This window comes from Ceratina calcarata, unplaced genomic scaffold (genome assembly GCF_001652005.2).
Source record: "Ceratina calcarata isolate Rehan_Ccalc_2016 unplaced genomic scaffold, ASM165200v1 scaffold537.2, whole genome shotgun sequence".
Lineage (NCBI taxonomy): Eukaryota > Metazoa > Arthropoda > Insecta > Hymenoptera > Apidae > Ceratina > Ceratina calcarata.
The window spans coordinates 79,179-93,690 of record NW_017176532.1 but is presented as its reverse complement, the minus strand read 5'-3'; the positions used below and the strand labels follow the sequence as shown (position 1 = coordinate 93,690).

The window sequence follows — 14,512 nt, the reverse complement described above, 5'->3', positions numbered from 1 at the left end:
TGTTCTTCCGACGTCTGATTTCTTTATAATTATAGGAAATGCGTTTTTCTAAGGTACATAAACTTTTGGGATTGACTGTATAGCCAATACATCCTTATGACAAGCCACGATACGTGAAATAGCAGAAGCATTAAACGCTTCCTGAACGACGGTTCATAATCATTTAATAATATTTGGATGTATGAATCGCTGTGCGCATAAAATATTCCCTAACAGAAGATTAATTAAGAACTTAAGAATATTTCGGTAATTATTAATTTTAACCCCTCATTGGTATATATATCAGAATCTGGGGCTTTATTGAATAAGTTAACCGTCACGTCACGATAAAAAAGCAAAGAAAGAAGAAAAAAGATCATAGCATCGCATGTTCCCCTGGAAGTCATGCAACATTTGTTTAAAAATTTTTATTATACAATGAATGCCTCACGAGTTATTCGAAGCCGTCATGTTAGGAGACTTTGTATAATTCAATGATATTATACAAAATGTAAAATATTCTACATCTAATGTTTAGCAAGAAAAGAACTTTTGGGACAACTTGATAAAATAAAATACTGAAATAGCTTACTCTCTCCTCCTGGGCCCGTCCCATCTCTCGTGTAGATGTGTAGGTTTCCCCATATAAATTCCTGGAGTCGGCGTATGAGCCCGCTGTGTAATTGAAAAATCTACCCTTATCCTTCGTCCATCAATTTCCATTCCTGTGCATTGTTCTTTCGCTACTTTAGCATCTTCAGATGATTCGAAATATACAAAACAGAATCCTCTGGAACGTCCAGTCTGAAATACAACAATGCACAGTTATAATTGAGTAAAAATGATGCAAGGTTAGAGATTAGCATTCGACTTCTTGTCTATGTGGATCAAAATGTAACCAGAGGCCTTTAACGTATCACGTGTACTTAACCGTGAACGTTCTAAATCTCTGGTATAAATTAATCTACCCTTTTCCTAAAAATAACTCAGGGATTACAATCATCAATAATAAATCGACTTTATTATCGAAATGAAATAACGAATTTTGTGATATATAAAATTGTACGTACCTTTGCGTCGATTACGACTTGCACACGTTCGACAGGTCCATATTTAGAAAAGATATGATGTATTTGTTGCTCAGTTGTAAAAATAGAAAGACCAAATACGCCTAAGCATCTGGAAGGACAAGGGTTGTCCCTGTTTCCGACGTGTCGTCGCCGAGACGACATCGGGCTACGGGAGTGTGAACGGTAGATGATTCTGTCCCGTTCCCGAGAGTAACGGGAACGGGAATATGAACGAGATCTGCTTCGAGAATATCGCCCACCCCTGTAAGGAGAACGACTACGACTGCGACTACTACCGCGATGACCTGCACTGGTATACTTGCTGCTGCGATATGATTTTCTTCCCCTAGATACCGATCGGCTTCTCGATCTTGAATATTCTTTCAATGGTCGGTGAGATTCTTTGCGTTCTCGCGATTTTCGCGATCTTGAATGTGACCGCGAGTCCCTTAAACCTCCGTCCGCCGTTCTTGGCCTTCTAGGGCTCGCGCTGCGGCTACCGCTTCGCTGCAAGTGCAAGCATAACATAATGTAATTCAGTGTTCTTTTATTCCCTTTTCTGTTGGATAGATAAAATAACATAGTTTACATTATAGAAAGAATAATGTGATCTCGCTGCAAATTGATAGTCATGTAAAATGGAACTATCACATAACTGACGTAATTACAAAACTATGTATCTGCTTTTTCTTTTTAGAAAATTAGCAAACCTCGTGAACCAAAAATCTTTGCTATAAATGTACTATGCCTTTTTTCACAATATTGCAACCATGCATCACTGAATGGGACGGTTAATGTATTACACTTACTTGAATCTTTACAAAAGAGACCATTTAAAATTATTATCAAAGATAACGTGTGCAAAAAAACTACATTGACAATCAAACGTTTGTACTTAGCTCAATTTTACACTACGACCGAGAATTACAAGCCAACTGTCTGTATTAGATCAGCAGAAAATCCCAAATCATATGAACTGTCAATACAATTGTTATAAAGTACTATTAACGAAACAAAATATAACTCAAGCAATTTTGTTTTCATTTCAAACAAATTCGTGATGTATTTAAAATATCAATGAATGATATGCCAAAATGGCAAATGGTTAATGGAAAATGATTATAGAAAGAATTTCTACAGATTACTTAATAAAAAATAGCATTCAAAAGCAGAATATTCGTTTAAGCCTGAGGAGGGGAAAGCTTAACCTTTTAATTCAATATTAAGACATTGCATTTACAATGAGAATTAGCTATACAAGAATAGAGAAACGATAGTAATATATAATTAAGACTAATTTGGATGAATTATTAAACGCTTGAAAGCGCGGAAAGTGTAGTAGAGTCGTAATATGTACGAAAAACAGTTAAACGCTGTTGGATCGATAATGGCTGTGGTCGGCCGCATGCCGTTGCGGCTTCGGTGTACAAAAAATTACACATAGAATTGTCGTTTACACTAGAAAACTATAAGAATTACCTCAATGTCACTCATTGTGAAACTCGAACCATCAATAAATAACGTAGAATGTAGCAAAAAGCAGGAAAAACGTTTGGAATAATGAGCTGTAGCGTCACTATCCAATAATGGCGTACCAATCTTTGGATCGTTTCAGCGGGCAACAACCGGAAATGATCAGCGAAACATACCAACATCCGGTGTTGCCAAGAGACGATAGTTAAATTTGAAAATATATATATATAGTGAGTGTCGCTTGAAATACGTTAAATTAAACATAAAACGATATTTAACATTGCTGTATTTACAGTAGTTCACTCAGTGAACTTCACTGATACATAAAATGCGAATTCATTTCATATTATAAAATTAAATTAAAATGTTATAGTATATTACATAACATACTGAATATTATAATTTCGTAATAGTCTAATTTACATTATTATAATGAGGTACTATTCGTATTATTTATTATATATTATCATTAAATATAAATCATTCTTTTATATTTATTTCTTCTCTACATTATCTTTCTATATATATTTAATATTCGAATAATAAATACCAGGGTTCTGAATTGATTAAAGTCAAATTGATGTTGCAAATATTTTTTAATCCTGACTGGTATGCTTACGTTTTGAAATTTTACTTTAAGAATTGAATAGAATTGAACATCTGTTTCGATGAGACCGCCAATAATGCACCTGCGCAGAACGGTGTGCGTGGTTCTGCGTCTAGAAAAGCTGGTCACATCGCGTACTGCGGCAGAGCCAGAAACGAGGAAGATTCTCCGGTAGTCAGCAAACCATTTTTCTGTCGTTAAACGGATCAAGCTTTTTGTGAAACTTGGATCGATCACAAAAAGCGGGATTCGCTTTTCGCATAGGAATTGGCCTGTCAGGGAGGCAGATCATTTGTACAGATCGTTCAAAAATTGTGAGTAAAAATTGGTGACTTTCCCCGATTTTCTGTAGCGGACGATATTGTCGACCGGTTCGTTCCTGTACAGCGTTCCCCTCGCCGTCGTTTTAAATAGAACCTTCGCCAACGACGTACGCCGTTATTGGTTCTCTCCTTGATCGAGTCATAACAAGATTTCGCCTCAGTGTTTTTATTATTGAATTTTCTACGCTTCGCGTACTAGAATTAATCAATGAATTTTATAACAATCATGGCCGCCAACCGGTTTTCCTGCCGTTTTATATTCTACACACTTTCTGTTCGTCAATAAGCTCGCTAAAACATTTTTAGAATTTTATCATCGTGTCGATTACAGTTCCAACATGTTAGTATCGTCTCGTATTGTTTTACTTTTCACAGTACTCTAATGTAGGAAAGTGCAGTGGTGAAATGTCGAGTTCAATTAACGTGATTTTCAACAAATTCTATTTATTCATCACGTGAATATTTTTCAAAAATTGCTCTACATTCTCGAGGATTGATTTCAAAATTAACTGATAAAAAAGTAGATTGTCATACCTTTGGTGTTTACAGATATTTTTATCATCAATGAATCTTTATGTACTAATGGGAATTTTATGATTTAGAACTCGTAGTAAGATTAGATAAATAATCTTTCAGTACGATACAATCCACAGTTAAATAAAGAATTAAACATACATGTCAATTACATGTATGTATATATATATGTATACAAGTACTCATATAAGTTTTATAAGCTATAAATAAGATTGATTAGTACAGTGCAGATCTTAAAACATTTATAGGAAACAATGAAATGAATTCATTCCTGATTGAAATTTCTTTTATCGTGTAAGCACTGCAATATGCATTCACTTGTGAGATTTTCTATATTTTTTTGCATTATACCCAGCTATTTTCTACAACTAGATGTATAAAATCCTCATTAGTACAGAACTCACGAAATTCATTATGTTTTTAAGTGTAAACTAATTATAGATTCATAATAATGAATAAGTTTTCTTAGAACTTGTTTTAATTATAGGTCACAAAAATGGAAGAAATGCATCAACCACAACAGGTTGGGCCTAATGCAATGGCCAGTGTAGGTGTCGTTTCGAACCATTCGAATAACGTTAATCGGCGTAAAAGAGTTCGATTGTCGTTACACAATTTGATAATGGAAAAACTTCCGATAAGTGAGGCCGCTCAATTGGAGATGAAGTCAATGCCGAACAAAACGCCAGTTTCTATTCTTCAGGAATTGCTTTCTCGTAGGGGCACGACACCAAAGTATGAGTTAATACAAGTTGAAGGTGCTATCCACGAGCCTATTTTCCGTTACCGCGTCACCGTTGCTGACATTATTGGTTTGTATTTAATTTTGATAACTCACTGATATTTTAGTTATTAATACTATAAGGAACGTTATTAACAAACTACGGGTCCCTTACGTAAATTAAACCATTTGTCAATGTAGTAAATGAATCTGAATAGGAATTTCTTTTGTATTTGAAAAATCATAATATGCATTTCATACTTGACATTTCGTGTGTTCTTGGACATTGGACGAACTTTGTATAATTCTTTAAATGCATAAAATGTGCAATCTAATTATTAAGTCGATTTTATCATCTAGTAGACTTAATTTTATGTTTACCATGTTATAAAACGCGAATGGTGATTAATAAACGCATTACAATTGAAGCAGACCTAATGGTTTCAGCAATGGGGACTGGGAAATCAAAGAAAGAAGCGAAGCACGCTGCTGCTAGAGCTGTACTGGATAAACTGTGCAGACTAAATAGTGAATCACCGGACTCTCCGCTACAAAATAACATACCAGAGTAATAATAATGAATATATATATCTTTTCATACACTATTACGCATGTACCCCAATGTAATTATCCTTATCTTACGTCAATGCAGTAGTTCTGAGAGCTTGCAAGAGTTGCCAGGATACGGCGAAGAAAAAATAATTACAAACCCGATTGGAGCGTTACAAGAAATGTGCATGTCGCGTCACTGGCCTCCACCAAAGTATACAATAGAAAATGAAGAAGGTTTGCCGCACGAAAGGCAATTCACGATCGTCTGTTCGATTTTAAAATATCGCGAAGTTGGACAAGGGAAAAGCAAGAAAGTCGCGAAGAGACATGCGGCCCATAAAATGTGGCAAGCTTTGCACGATATGAATAATGAAAACCCAAATTTAGACGACGACGAGGTAACAACAGATTTCTTATATTTTTTTTTTAATTAAGTTTTTACTTGAATTTAAATGCCATATTTATACGTGGCTGTATGAAACACAATTTAACACGTTACCCGCTTAAACTGTGTACTCGTATGTGTCTTTTTGTGTATGTGTGTGTACGATCAGTGAAGTGGAAGCGATTTGGTACTGCAGGCAGTATTTACAAAATGTAAGCTACCTTTCTGATCACCATGAATCTATAACGGATGATTGTTCAAATTTCGAGTCTATAACTTGTGTGTATATAGGATTTTATTTTAAGTTATTTACACAGCAGCGTATTAATTCTCCGGTAACGCGCTTGGATCAATTCCACTTCATTGTGTTCGTAAGCCCAATCATTGGCGATCTTCCTCCAATGATGAGCATGTAATTAAATGTTTCTCTATATTAATTGTCCGTTATAGGTTTTGCAAAGAAATGCAAACATGAGTGCCCATTACGCTGATTTGAAGGGTAGCAAAATTTCAACACTAACTACTATTCATAGTCTTAAGGTTTCACAATTTCATAAAACTCTGAAGTCGTCCAGCGGCGTTAAACTGTTTGAATTGCAGGTTCGTTGTGTAATAAATCGGAACATATATTATTTTAAAATGCTATTTCGATTTGTATGTGCAAAGATGTTATATTAAAATTCGTCTATTGTCAATTTTTGTTACAGAACACTTGTTTGAATGATGGCGACGTGAATTTGGTACAATTTTTGCAAGAAATTGCCTCGGAACAGCAATTCGAAGTGACTTATGTTGACATTGAAGAGAAGTCTATCAGCGGTAAGTTGTTAATATTTATTCATTTTTCTGTAAGCACCAGATCCATGGGTACGTCGTATTCAGACGTGGGAACGTCGTCCCGTAATTGTTCATTAAATGCTATTCCAATTAAATGTGGTTTTGTTTGTTGTTTCTCCAGACAAGATTTTAGATATTTGTCGTAGTAACCCATCCCATGTCCCAAGCGTTTTCCTGATTGGTAATTCATTAGTTAGTTTAATAAGAACTTATTCATTTGGATTTACAGTGAATTCCATAAATATTCGTACACGTTTCACATGCTCATCCTAGCCCCTTAAGTCCAATATTGAAAAAATTCAATTTTGAACCGTGTACGAAAGTTTATGGGCTTAACTGTATTGTATAAATCAAATTTTACTTACCACTGGCAGTAAACGCAACGCCTGGTACAACTACTAAATCCAGTCCACCTAACGCATGATTTTTTATTAGTTTTATTAGTTATTAAAAAAGAGTTCTTATTCTAAAAGAATAATTTAAAAACAAGGCTGCGGACTTTCTGCATCCATAGAAAAATTAGATATGCAGAAAATATAAAAGATGCATGCAATATGGAAAGGTATGAAGAATGTAAAATATATAATACACATCATTAATTTTAGAGAAGGAAAAAATTTTCAATCTATATTTAACTTTGTAAATTGACAACACGAATGTTTTATTTTTCATACAAATTCGTAGTCTATTAATAACTTACCATTCTCTAATGGATTCTCTCTAGATTCATTAAATTTTGGTTGTTTGATGTTCCATTTAGTTAACGGGAGTTTCTCATAATCCTCTATGGATAGTAACTTGACCATTTTCATTTCCCCTCCTTTATACGTAGGAACAAATACTTCTTTTTTTGTATCAAACATATATTTTAATATCTGTGTTGTATCGATTTCATCTTCCGTGCTCAAATATATGGAGACTCGTTTACTTTTTTGAAATAATGGCAGAGAACGGAGCTGTCCATTGGAATAAAATTGTTAGTCGAATAGTTTCCAATTTAAAAAGTTTAACCCTAACCTCTCGCACACATATTGGATTTAAATTATTTAACACTGACTTTTTCAAACACCTTCTTGGACTGCTTTTGTCGCTCCTCGATAGTAATTTGTTTAATCACGTCTTTGACCTTCTTGCGCAGAGCAGCTTTTGCCAGATTTAGACTATTCATTATGCACCTCTTCCTGAATGCTCTGCAAAAAGGACTTTTGCTTTCAAGTTTGATGTACTTCCTTGAAAAAATGTTTAAATCTCTAAAAGCTATATAAAAGAATTTTTTCACTTTTGTTTTATTTAGTATTTATTTTAGTGTAATTTATGTTAAAAATATTTATGTATTACGTATTTTATATTATGTGTAATTTACTTGATAATGAAACTCAACTATTTTGCGCAGCCTTATATTTGTTTCGTACGTATATCTGTGACCTGTGACACAGCTTATCACAACTTGCATCTGTTATCTCCAATGTGTATGCAATCTGTATGAAATTGGCGGTCGACTGGACTAAGCAACGTTACTTTGTTTTTTCCAGGTAAATGCCAGTGCCTTGTGCAATTGTCCACTCTACCAGTGGCAGTCTGTTACGGTTGCGGTGTTACTAGTAAGGATGCTCAAGCCAGCGCTGCTCAAAACGCTCTAGAATATTTGAAGATCATGACCAAAAAGTGAGCCAGCGCTTCGTTCCTGCCAGCTGTCACCATCACCAGCAAGTCCCACAATAGTATCCTGTCAAAAAATCAAAATAACAATGCAGATTCAAACATTTTATCGAGCAACCAGGCATCGGATAAGGGTAAAAACAGTCAGAAACTTGAGCACGTGGGGAACAAAAATAGATTATTAAAATCGTTGGCCAGGCCAGCAATGGGGAATAATAAGGAGCAAACCGCGTTAAGTACAATCGGTACGACATCGAGTGGAACAGTTTCCGGTAGAATGAATCCATCGATGAAAAAGAACGCCGGGAACAACGAGAATTTGAAATCTAACGAACAGTTGTCGAAGAACGTGATTATAAATCAATCTACTTCGACGTTCAATAGCGTGCAAGGCACTACAAAGTCGTCGAAGGATTACACCGGGAGAAAGTTCTCCAGCGACATCGACTCGAAGATGAAGAATTATCAGATCCAGTCGGACTACAAGGAATCTGTAAACACTCAAGATTACAAACCGAGGAGTAGCGCGACGATGAATAACTTGTCGTCGAGATTCGCGAATCAGTCGTCGGTTTCAGCGTTGCACAAAGAGAACGATGGAAATTCTCAGCCAGCGTCGAGGAACGACAATACCGCGTTTGCCGTAGCTAGGAAAGCGTTGGAGCAGCAGAATCAGGCGTCGAAAATGGCACCGATCAATTTTCCACCACTGCGCGCGCCGCAGAGCATCGTGAACGTTCGCCACCCGTTCGTAACGGAGGCGCGAACTAAGCATAACGAGATGATAGCCGGTCCGAATTCGAAATCGAAGGTGAACGTGGCGAGCTCGTTGCAAGCCGGCGTGAAGGAGCTCGATCCCAGTAGGCAAACGTTTCATAGCTACGGCACGTCGCAGATAGCTAGTATACCGAGCGTTCAGAGTTTGAGTAACGTTACTGCGAATATGTCGCCTTACCCTAGACCGGACAGTTTTCCCCAGCCGACCGTGGCCAGCGTGCTATTCCCCGATACGTCCCAGTTCCCTCAGTCACCACCGTTTAGCACCACGCAGATCGGTCAGTTGAATCAATATCAGACATACGATCCTGGCAGCTTTGCGACGACACCGGTGAACGTGAATCCAGTGATTCCTCAGTTCTCCGCGGAAAGCTCGATTCCGTATCCGCAGTACGACAACGCTCCTCAATTCGTGCAACCGAATCATTTCGCGACGGCGACGGACCTAGCGAATAGCCAATACCAATATCAGGCGGCGGCGGGCGTGGGACAATTGCAGGACTCGCCGATGTTCATACAAAGCTTGCAAAGTCCGATCGCTGTGACCGATCAATACGCTGCACCGAGTTACGCCAGAACAGTTAGGACAGAATTGATACCGCGATTGAGGAGGCCACCGAGATTCAACAAGTAAAAATAATATATTTTTTTTTAATTTACATATTATATGTATGTATAGTCTCGAATGGTAGTTCGTGAGAAGTAAATAGATACGAGCCTCTATCTTTCAGTAAAACTGATGTATAACGTGTACGTGTAGATAGAATCGCGTGCAAATTTGTCAATTTACTTGATTGAACTATCGACACGTTACGCAAAGGGGATTTGGTAAAAGTTATTTCAATTTCTGATCCATTTTGAAATAGATTTTAACCAATCTCTGCGTATCGATATGCGTGTTGAAGTGATAGCTAATATTTTGGCAAAATTGCGTGTGGACGCACGTGTTAAGTGACCGTTAGCGGCTTAATTCCGTTCGGAACGGTTTTATACGTGTACAAAAGGAGGGACAGTATCACGCAGAAACGAGACGAGGAAAAAAAATCATTTTCACTTATTTTCATCATTCAGCGTGACGTGGCAGGGCATTGTCAGTTGAGCTCGACTTATAATTTATCTGACATCGAGAGATAAAAGAGAAGATTGCATCCAGTCTGTTACATTGTACATAAATTCTAATTGTTAATAAGAATAGTCTCATTTCTATAAATATAGTGATCGCGAAATAAAAAGGAAAACGGGTCTGGCAAATTTGTTTTCGTCTCGAAATCGACTAGCGAAGGCAAGTTTGTTAGCGTTCATGTTGTCCATGAAGGTATTCATAGGAATGAAGATCTGTGAAATAAGAAAAGTGAAAGGAACAGAAAAAGAGAGTAAAAAAAGCACGGATCATAATCATATTAACGATAAGTCCTAGTTTTAATGAATGGTATTCTACAAGCTATACTTTGCATAGAATTAGTGGAGGTTTTCCAATATTTGCATATTACTTAGCTTATTGCTATGTTTTTAATGTGCTTCACTACCTATATATGATATGGTGGCAGCGCGGCGATGTTCAGCGTTTCTGATGAACTCAATGTGAACATCGTGGCCTCCACCGGGCGTATGCACAGTGCAAACGTAGCTTTCGGCGATCCGAGTATAATGAGGGCGATCGCGATAAAACTAACGATATAATCTTTCAGTGGTGTATGTTTTTCCTTTAGTATGGTAGCTCATAAATTCATAAGCATCATATATTAAATACACGTAAGATTAATCGTTAAGGGAAACTCCTCATTAAGCACGCATCTCGTATTAAACGAATATATACACCTGTGTATTGAATTTTCAAATTTTACCGATGCGCATCGACATCGACGAAAGAAAAATGCCGTGCAGAGAATGCACCGTGGAAAAAATGAGGAAAACAGGAAAATGACCAACTGGAATGAAAACTGGAAAAGTGAACGCGTTGCGTGCAACGGCGCACTTGTTTTTACATCATGAATCCTGTTCGTGATTAAATCGTAAGTCATGGAGAAATGTAAAAAAATTACTGTACCGATACAGTATCGATTTAGATACACTGAGTAAGTTGGAACGCATTCATCGTAACATCGATCAACGAACACGTTGTATTATTCCTCCGGGAATATTTTTTCCGGTGTTTAATCATTTTTCCTGCGTGATTTCAATCTACATATGTGTGCATACGCAATTTCGTCCACGACGATTATTTTCGCCTTTCAGATGAATATCGTCGATCATTGAGTAGAACTGTCCGGAGAAGTAGTAGAAGTACACTTAATTTATTTTTAAACAGACTTACCAGTACGTAAAATCGTGCGTGTTCGTATATCGGAAAGATAAATTAAATACCGATGGAATCGACAGTCAGCGTAAAATGCAACTAAACTGGTGAAACTTTTTTCGTGCAGAAGGTTTTACCTATGAAATGGTGTATGCATGCATACCTATTGCATTAATCGCCGACTCGATAACGACGATATGCAACGATAAGCCGATGAATCGTCGCGCGTAGCTGTGGTACCTTGTCACGATCTATAGTACAAAAAGAAGTTCGTCTCCTGTAAGAATAAAGTGCATCGCAGGTCACAAGGTATCGCGGAAACGTATTGGACTCGAATAAGATTAAGAGAGGAAGAGTGCATGAAAAATCGACAAGTAGGGAAGAGTTCTTTTTCGATGACGGAAATATTATTGAAGGTTTCATGAGTCGCGATGATTTCCCTGGTCGAAGCATATTTCATACATACTTTTGGAAAATAGGCATTACTTACATGCAAAGTATAGAATGTGTATGTGTGTAAACGGAAGTACATTGTTAGGTTGATAACACAATCTACTATTTCCTTATGGATACAAAAGATATAAAATGATAGCAAGACGAGGCAACAATATAGGGAGATAGGGACAGAGAGGCTTGCTGACCGTGATTGCTAGGACTAATTACAGTTCGTTTTGAACGAATGAAAAATGTTTTACGAAGGTAATTTGAAACGATCGATTGCCAGTATGGGTGATAGTAACTGTATCGGGTGTAATTATTGTACGTATTTATTTTCTTAGAGTTTGCGAATTTAGAAAGCTCGTTCAGCCTTCTGTTTCGACGTTCGCTTCAGTCTCTCTTAATTTTTGTGTTTTTTTTTGTACAAGAACGTACTATTTTTTTTTCTTATTTTTGAGAATACGTATAATTTTACGTTTATCCTGCATCGATAAGCAATTTCTTGTGCCAATCGAAATCAATTTCTCGTGAATTTGGAATTCAGGTGGTAAAAGACATGGAATCTTGTGAAAGAATAATTGACATTGGCCAATTTCTAAGGGAACATATCAATGAATTACGTAAAATTAGTAGAGAACGGTCTGCTGAATACGTACTCGGAGAATCGAATTTTTGCTTTTTTTTAAACTTCTTTTTGTTTATTAGAAGAGATTCTAAGTGACGAAGATGATTTTTATCTTACGTCGGAATAAAATTTATTTTTTTAATATTTCCCAAACACTTTTTTTTCTTGTTACGATTGCAAAATCGTTTTATGATATTATAAAATGTTGTTCGCATTTTCTTTTCTGGGAATGTCTCGTTAGAAATTCGCCAGGAAGAAAAGGCGCAGCAAAATTCTTCGTTTTTTACAACTCTGCATATACCTTTTATTAAAAGAATGTGCTGATCACGTTTGAAATGTCTTTAGGATCTTGAAGATTCTAAATCAGTCGATCAGTGTTTCTAGAAAATGAAAGAAAAGAACGAGAGATGATCCTGATATCGTTTGATATTCTCTTACCGAAGTGAAGAAGGATTAGATAAGTAATCAATCCTACAAAACGGCGAATCAAATGTAATGAGAGAGATATTGTAATGCATAATGAGAGAAGTATGATAGAGAGAGAAAAATAGACTTCCCATCTCCTTCGACTGCGGGGAAGCACTTCTTCGTGGAACAGTTTTAAGAACGGAGAAAGGAGACGGAAGTTACTCATTGAACAAAAATGATGGCACCCAATGTAGTATCTTTCTGTCGAAGATTACAGTATAAGTACATTACATCTACATGCTTGTTTAGCACTTTGTTTCTCCTTTCTCGTTCGTATGATTCACCACAGAAGTGGGTGTTCTTGGAGGCGCGAATAAAGGAAACGGTTCCCAGTGGCTTGTAATGTTTGATTGAAAAGTGAGGTAAAGGGAGGAAAAAGGGTAGTGTAGCATTTTTCAACAGGATTCGAGTCCTGTGCATTCAGAAACTAATAACTTACACAAACTCAAACGCGCTGAGAACGCAACGGTAATATCGCATGCAATTTTATTGTTCAGTGCATTTTGTAAGCGTTTTAGAAGGCAACGCAGAGGATGAAAGGGCACGTTTTTGAAGAGATTCGCGATTAGATGCGTTTTGTTTGCGCCTGTGTCGCGGATTTCCATCTTTCTGCCCCTGCACACATACTTAAATATATAAATTCACGAGTTGAAATATATACAATTGTACAAAGGATAGAAAAGAACGGAAATCGTTTCTCTTAATCTTCGTGATAAGATCAATTTTTCAGATGAGCGAGAGCGAGAACGAGAATGGAAGGGACAGGAGGGTCTTAGTTGGAAAATTTATCTCATAAAGGAGAAATCATTGAAACTTGAATGTCGTCGATATTTGTCAATTTTCCTTTCCCTTCTCTGAACAACGCTGAGCTCCTCTCTAAAACCGAGATTTATTGGGATCGCGAATCGTAAATTCCAAAGATACAAAGGAAATGTAGATATTTATTTCTTGCCGTGAAACAAAAGGAAGAGAAAGAAATTTTGTAAGATATATAATATTAAAAGTCCAGCGCGGCTGAGCGTAATTTGTAATTTTTATATGTGGAGGGGGACGTGTTAGTACTTTTTTTTTCTCATTCTCTTCTCTATCTTGCGACCATCTTCTCGATCCCTTCCGCCGCTTTCCTTCCGGATCCTTTGTCTCTCCCTCTTCTTTTGATTTCTTTTTACATCATCCGGCGTTTAGAAAGTAACCGTCGATTTTCGTGAAATTGACACGAGTTACTGGCAGGCGACACGGACATGGCATACAGATAACGACTTAAAACAATATAGCGAGGCCTGTCTCTGTAAACGAGCGGCATGCGATACCTATAACCAAGGTTGTTTTATGTATGATTGTGCGTGTAACATTGTTAATAAACTAACGATGCTTATGGAACCTCTTTCGTGATCTCTCTCCTTGTTATCAAATAATTTATCAGTAGGCTGCAGATTTTCGCGTAAAATAAATTATTTATGGTACAGATTAAAAAATCTGTTTTAAACAACGGTTACTTTTCTCACTTAGATATTGCAATGTGCTTTTTATATTTCCTCTATTTATATACACTGCATGCAGTGTTTATATATTTTTTAGTCTGTTTTCTTATAAATGCATAAAATCCACAGTTTATTTATCTGTAGAGGAAAAAAGGTGTAGAAGTGTTTCGAAAACTAGATAAGAAACCACAGGAATTTGTTGTTTTCGTTTTATCGTCTTAGCGTAGGACAAAGTGATCCAATTTTCCTACTGAACATTAATTCGAGCTACGAGTTGAAGTAACAAT

At 36.7% G+C, this 14,512-nt stretch overlaps 4 protein-coding genes across 14 annotated transcripts in view; 2 read left to right on the top strand and 2 right to left on the bottom strand.

Moving 5' to 3' along the window:
* The window catches only part of tra2 (transformer 2), a 9,900-nt gene extending 7,220 nt beyond the window's left edge, over positions 1–2,680 (bottom strand). For 2 of the 3 annotated variants that reach the window (XM_026816652.1, XM_026816653.1), the window contains exons 1-3: positions 2,529–2,679; positions 1,050–1,556; positions 572–783 (exon numbers count right to left, since the gene is read on the bottom strand). In XM_026816652.1, coding sequence (XP_026672453.1) covers positions 572–783; positions 1,050–1,556; positions 2,529–2,543 — 734 coding nt within the window. In that variant the 5' untranslated portion in view covers positions 2,544–2,679. Of the gene's footprint in view, positions 1–571; positions 784–1,049; positions 1,557–2,528 lie in introns of all 3 variants that reach the window. The other variant, XM_026816650.1, reaches the window with a different exon arrangement.
* A 564-nt stretch (positions 2,681–3,244) lies between these two features.
* On the top strand, positions 3,245–8,172 carry LOC108628684 (RISC-loading complex subunit tarbp2-like). 6 transcript variants are annotated; one of them, XM_026816655.1, is made up of 7 exons: positions 3,245–3,443; positions 4,474–4,798; positions 5,155–5,275; positions 5,360–5,657; positions 6,095–6,244; positions 6,352–6,463; positions 8,014–8,172. In XM_026816655.1, exons 2-7 carry the CDS (start codon positions 4,483–4,485, stop codon positions 8,148–8,150), a joined length of 1,134 nt encoding a protein of 377 aa, XP_026672456.1. In that variant the 5' UTR covers positions 3,245–3,443; positions 4,474–4,482; the 3' UTR covers positions 8,151–8,172. The 6 variants fall into 6 exon arrangements, with proteins under 6 accessions (XP_026672456.1, XP_017886263.1, XP_017886262.1 ...); XM_018030774.2 differs by having other exon boundaries at positions 5,140–5,275; XM_018030773.2 differs by having other exon boundaries at positions 5,137–5,275.
* On the bottom strand, positions 6,314–8,007 carry Mthfs (methenyltetrahydrofolate synthetase). 4 transcript variants are annotated; one of them, XM_026816658.1, is made up of 5 exons: positions 7,820–8,007; positions 7,539–7,738; positions 7,182–7,437; positions 6,847–6,894; positions 6,314–6,655 (listed from the first exon to the last, which is right to left on the bottom strand). In XM_026816658.1, the coding sequence occupies exons 2-5, from the start codon at positions 7,647–7,649 to the stop codon at positions 6,483–6,485; spliced, it is 588 nt and encodes a 195-aa protein (XP_026672459.1). In that variant the 5' UTR covers positions 7,650–7,738; positions 7,820–8,007; the 3' UTR covers positions 6,314–6,482. The 4 variants fall into 4 exon arrangements, with proteins under 4 accessions (XP_026672459.1, XP_026672458.1, XP_026672460.1 ...); XM_026816657.1 differs by having other exon boundaries at positions 7,863–8,007; XM_026816659.1 differs by having other exon boundaries at positions 7,539–7,710; positions 7,863–8,007.
* A 157-nt stretch (positions 8,173–8,329) lies between the features above and the next one.
* Positions 8,330–13,708, top strand: LOC108628683 (uncharacterized). The gene has a single exon (XM_018030772.2). The coding sequence runs from the start codon at positions 8,346–8,348 to the stop codon at positions 9,549–9,551; it is 1,206 nt and encodes a 401-aa protein (XP_017886261.1). The 5' UTR covers positions 8,330–8,345; the 3' UTR covers positions 9,552–13,708.
* Positions 13,709–14,512: the final 804 nt, after the last annotated feature.

Bases quoted from the DNA above. Each gene is read 5' to 3' on its own strand.
- LOC108628684 (XM_018030773.2), top strand. From the start codon at position 4,483: ATGGAAGAAATGCATCAACCACAACAGGTTGGGCCTAATGCAATGGCC. The intron at 4,799-5,136 runs GTTTGTATTTAA...TTACAATTGAAG, and splicing joins CACCGTTGCTGACATTATTG to CAGACCTAATGGTTTCAGCA. The intron at 5,276-5,359 runs GTAATAATAATG...ACGTCAATGCAG, and splicing joins CTACAAAATAACATACCAGA to TAGTTCTGAGAGCTTGCAAG.
- Mthfs (XM_026816658.1), bottom strand. From the start codon at position 7,649: ATGAATAGTCTAAATCTGGCAAAAGCTGCTCTGCGCAAGAAGGTCAAA. The intron at 7,438-7,538 runs GTCAGTGTTAAA...TCCAATGGACAG, and splicing joins CCAAGAAGGTGTTTGAAAAA to CTCCGTTCTCTGCCATTATT. The intron at 6,656-6,846 runs GTAAGTAAAATT...ATTACCAATCAG, and splicing joins CGTTGCGTTTACTGCCAGTG to GAAAACGCTTGGGACATGGG.
- LOC108628683 (XM_018030772.2), top strand. From the start codon at position 8,346: ATGGGGAATAATAAGGAGCAAACCGCGTTAAGTACAATCGGTACGACA.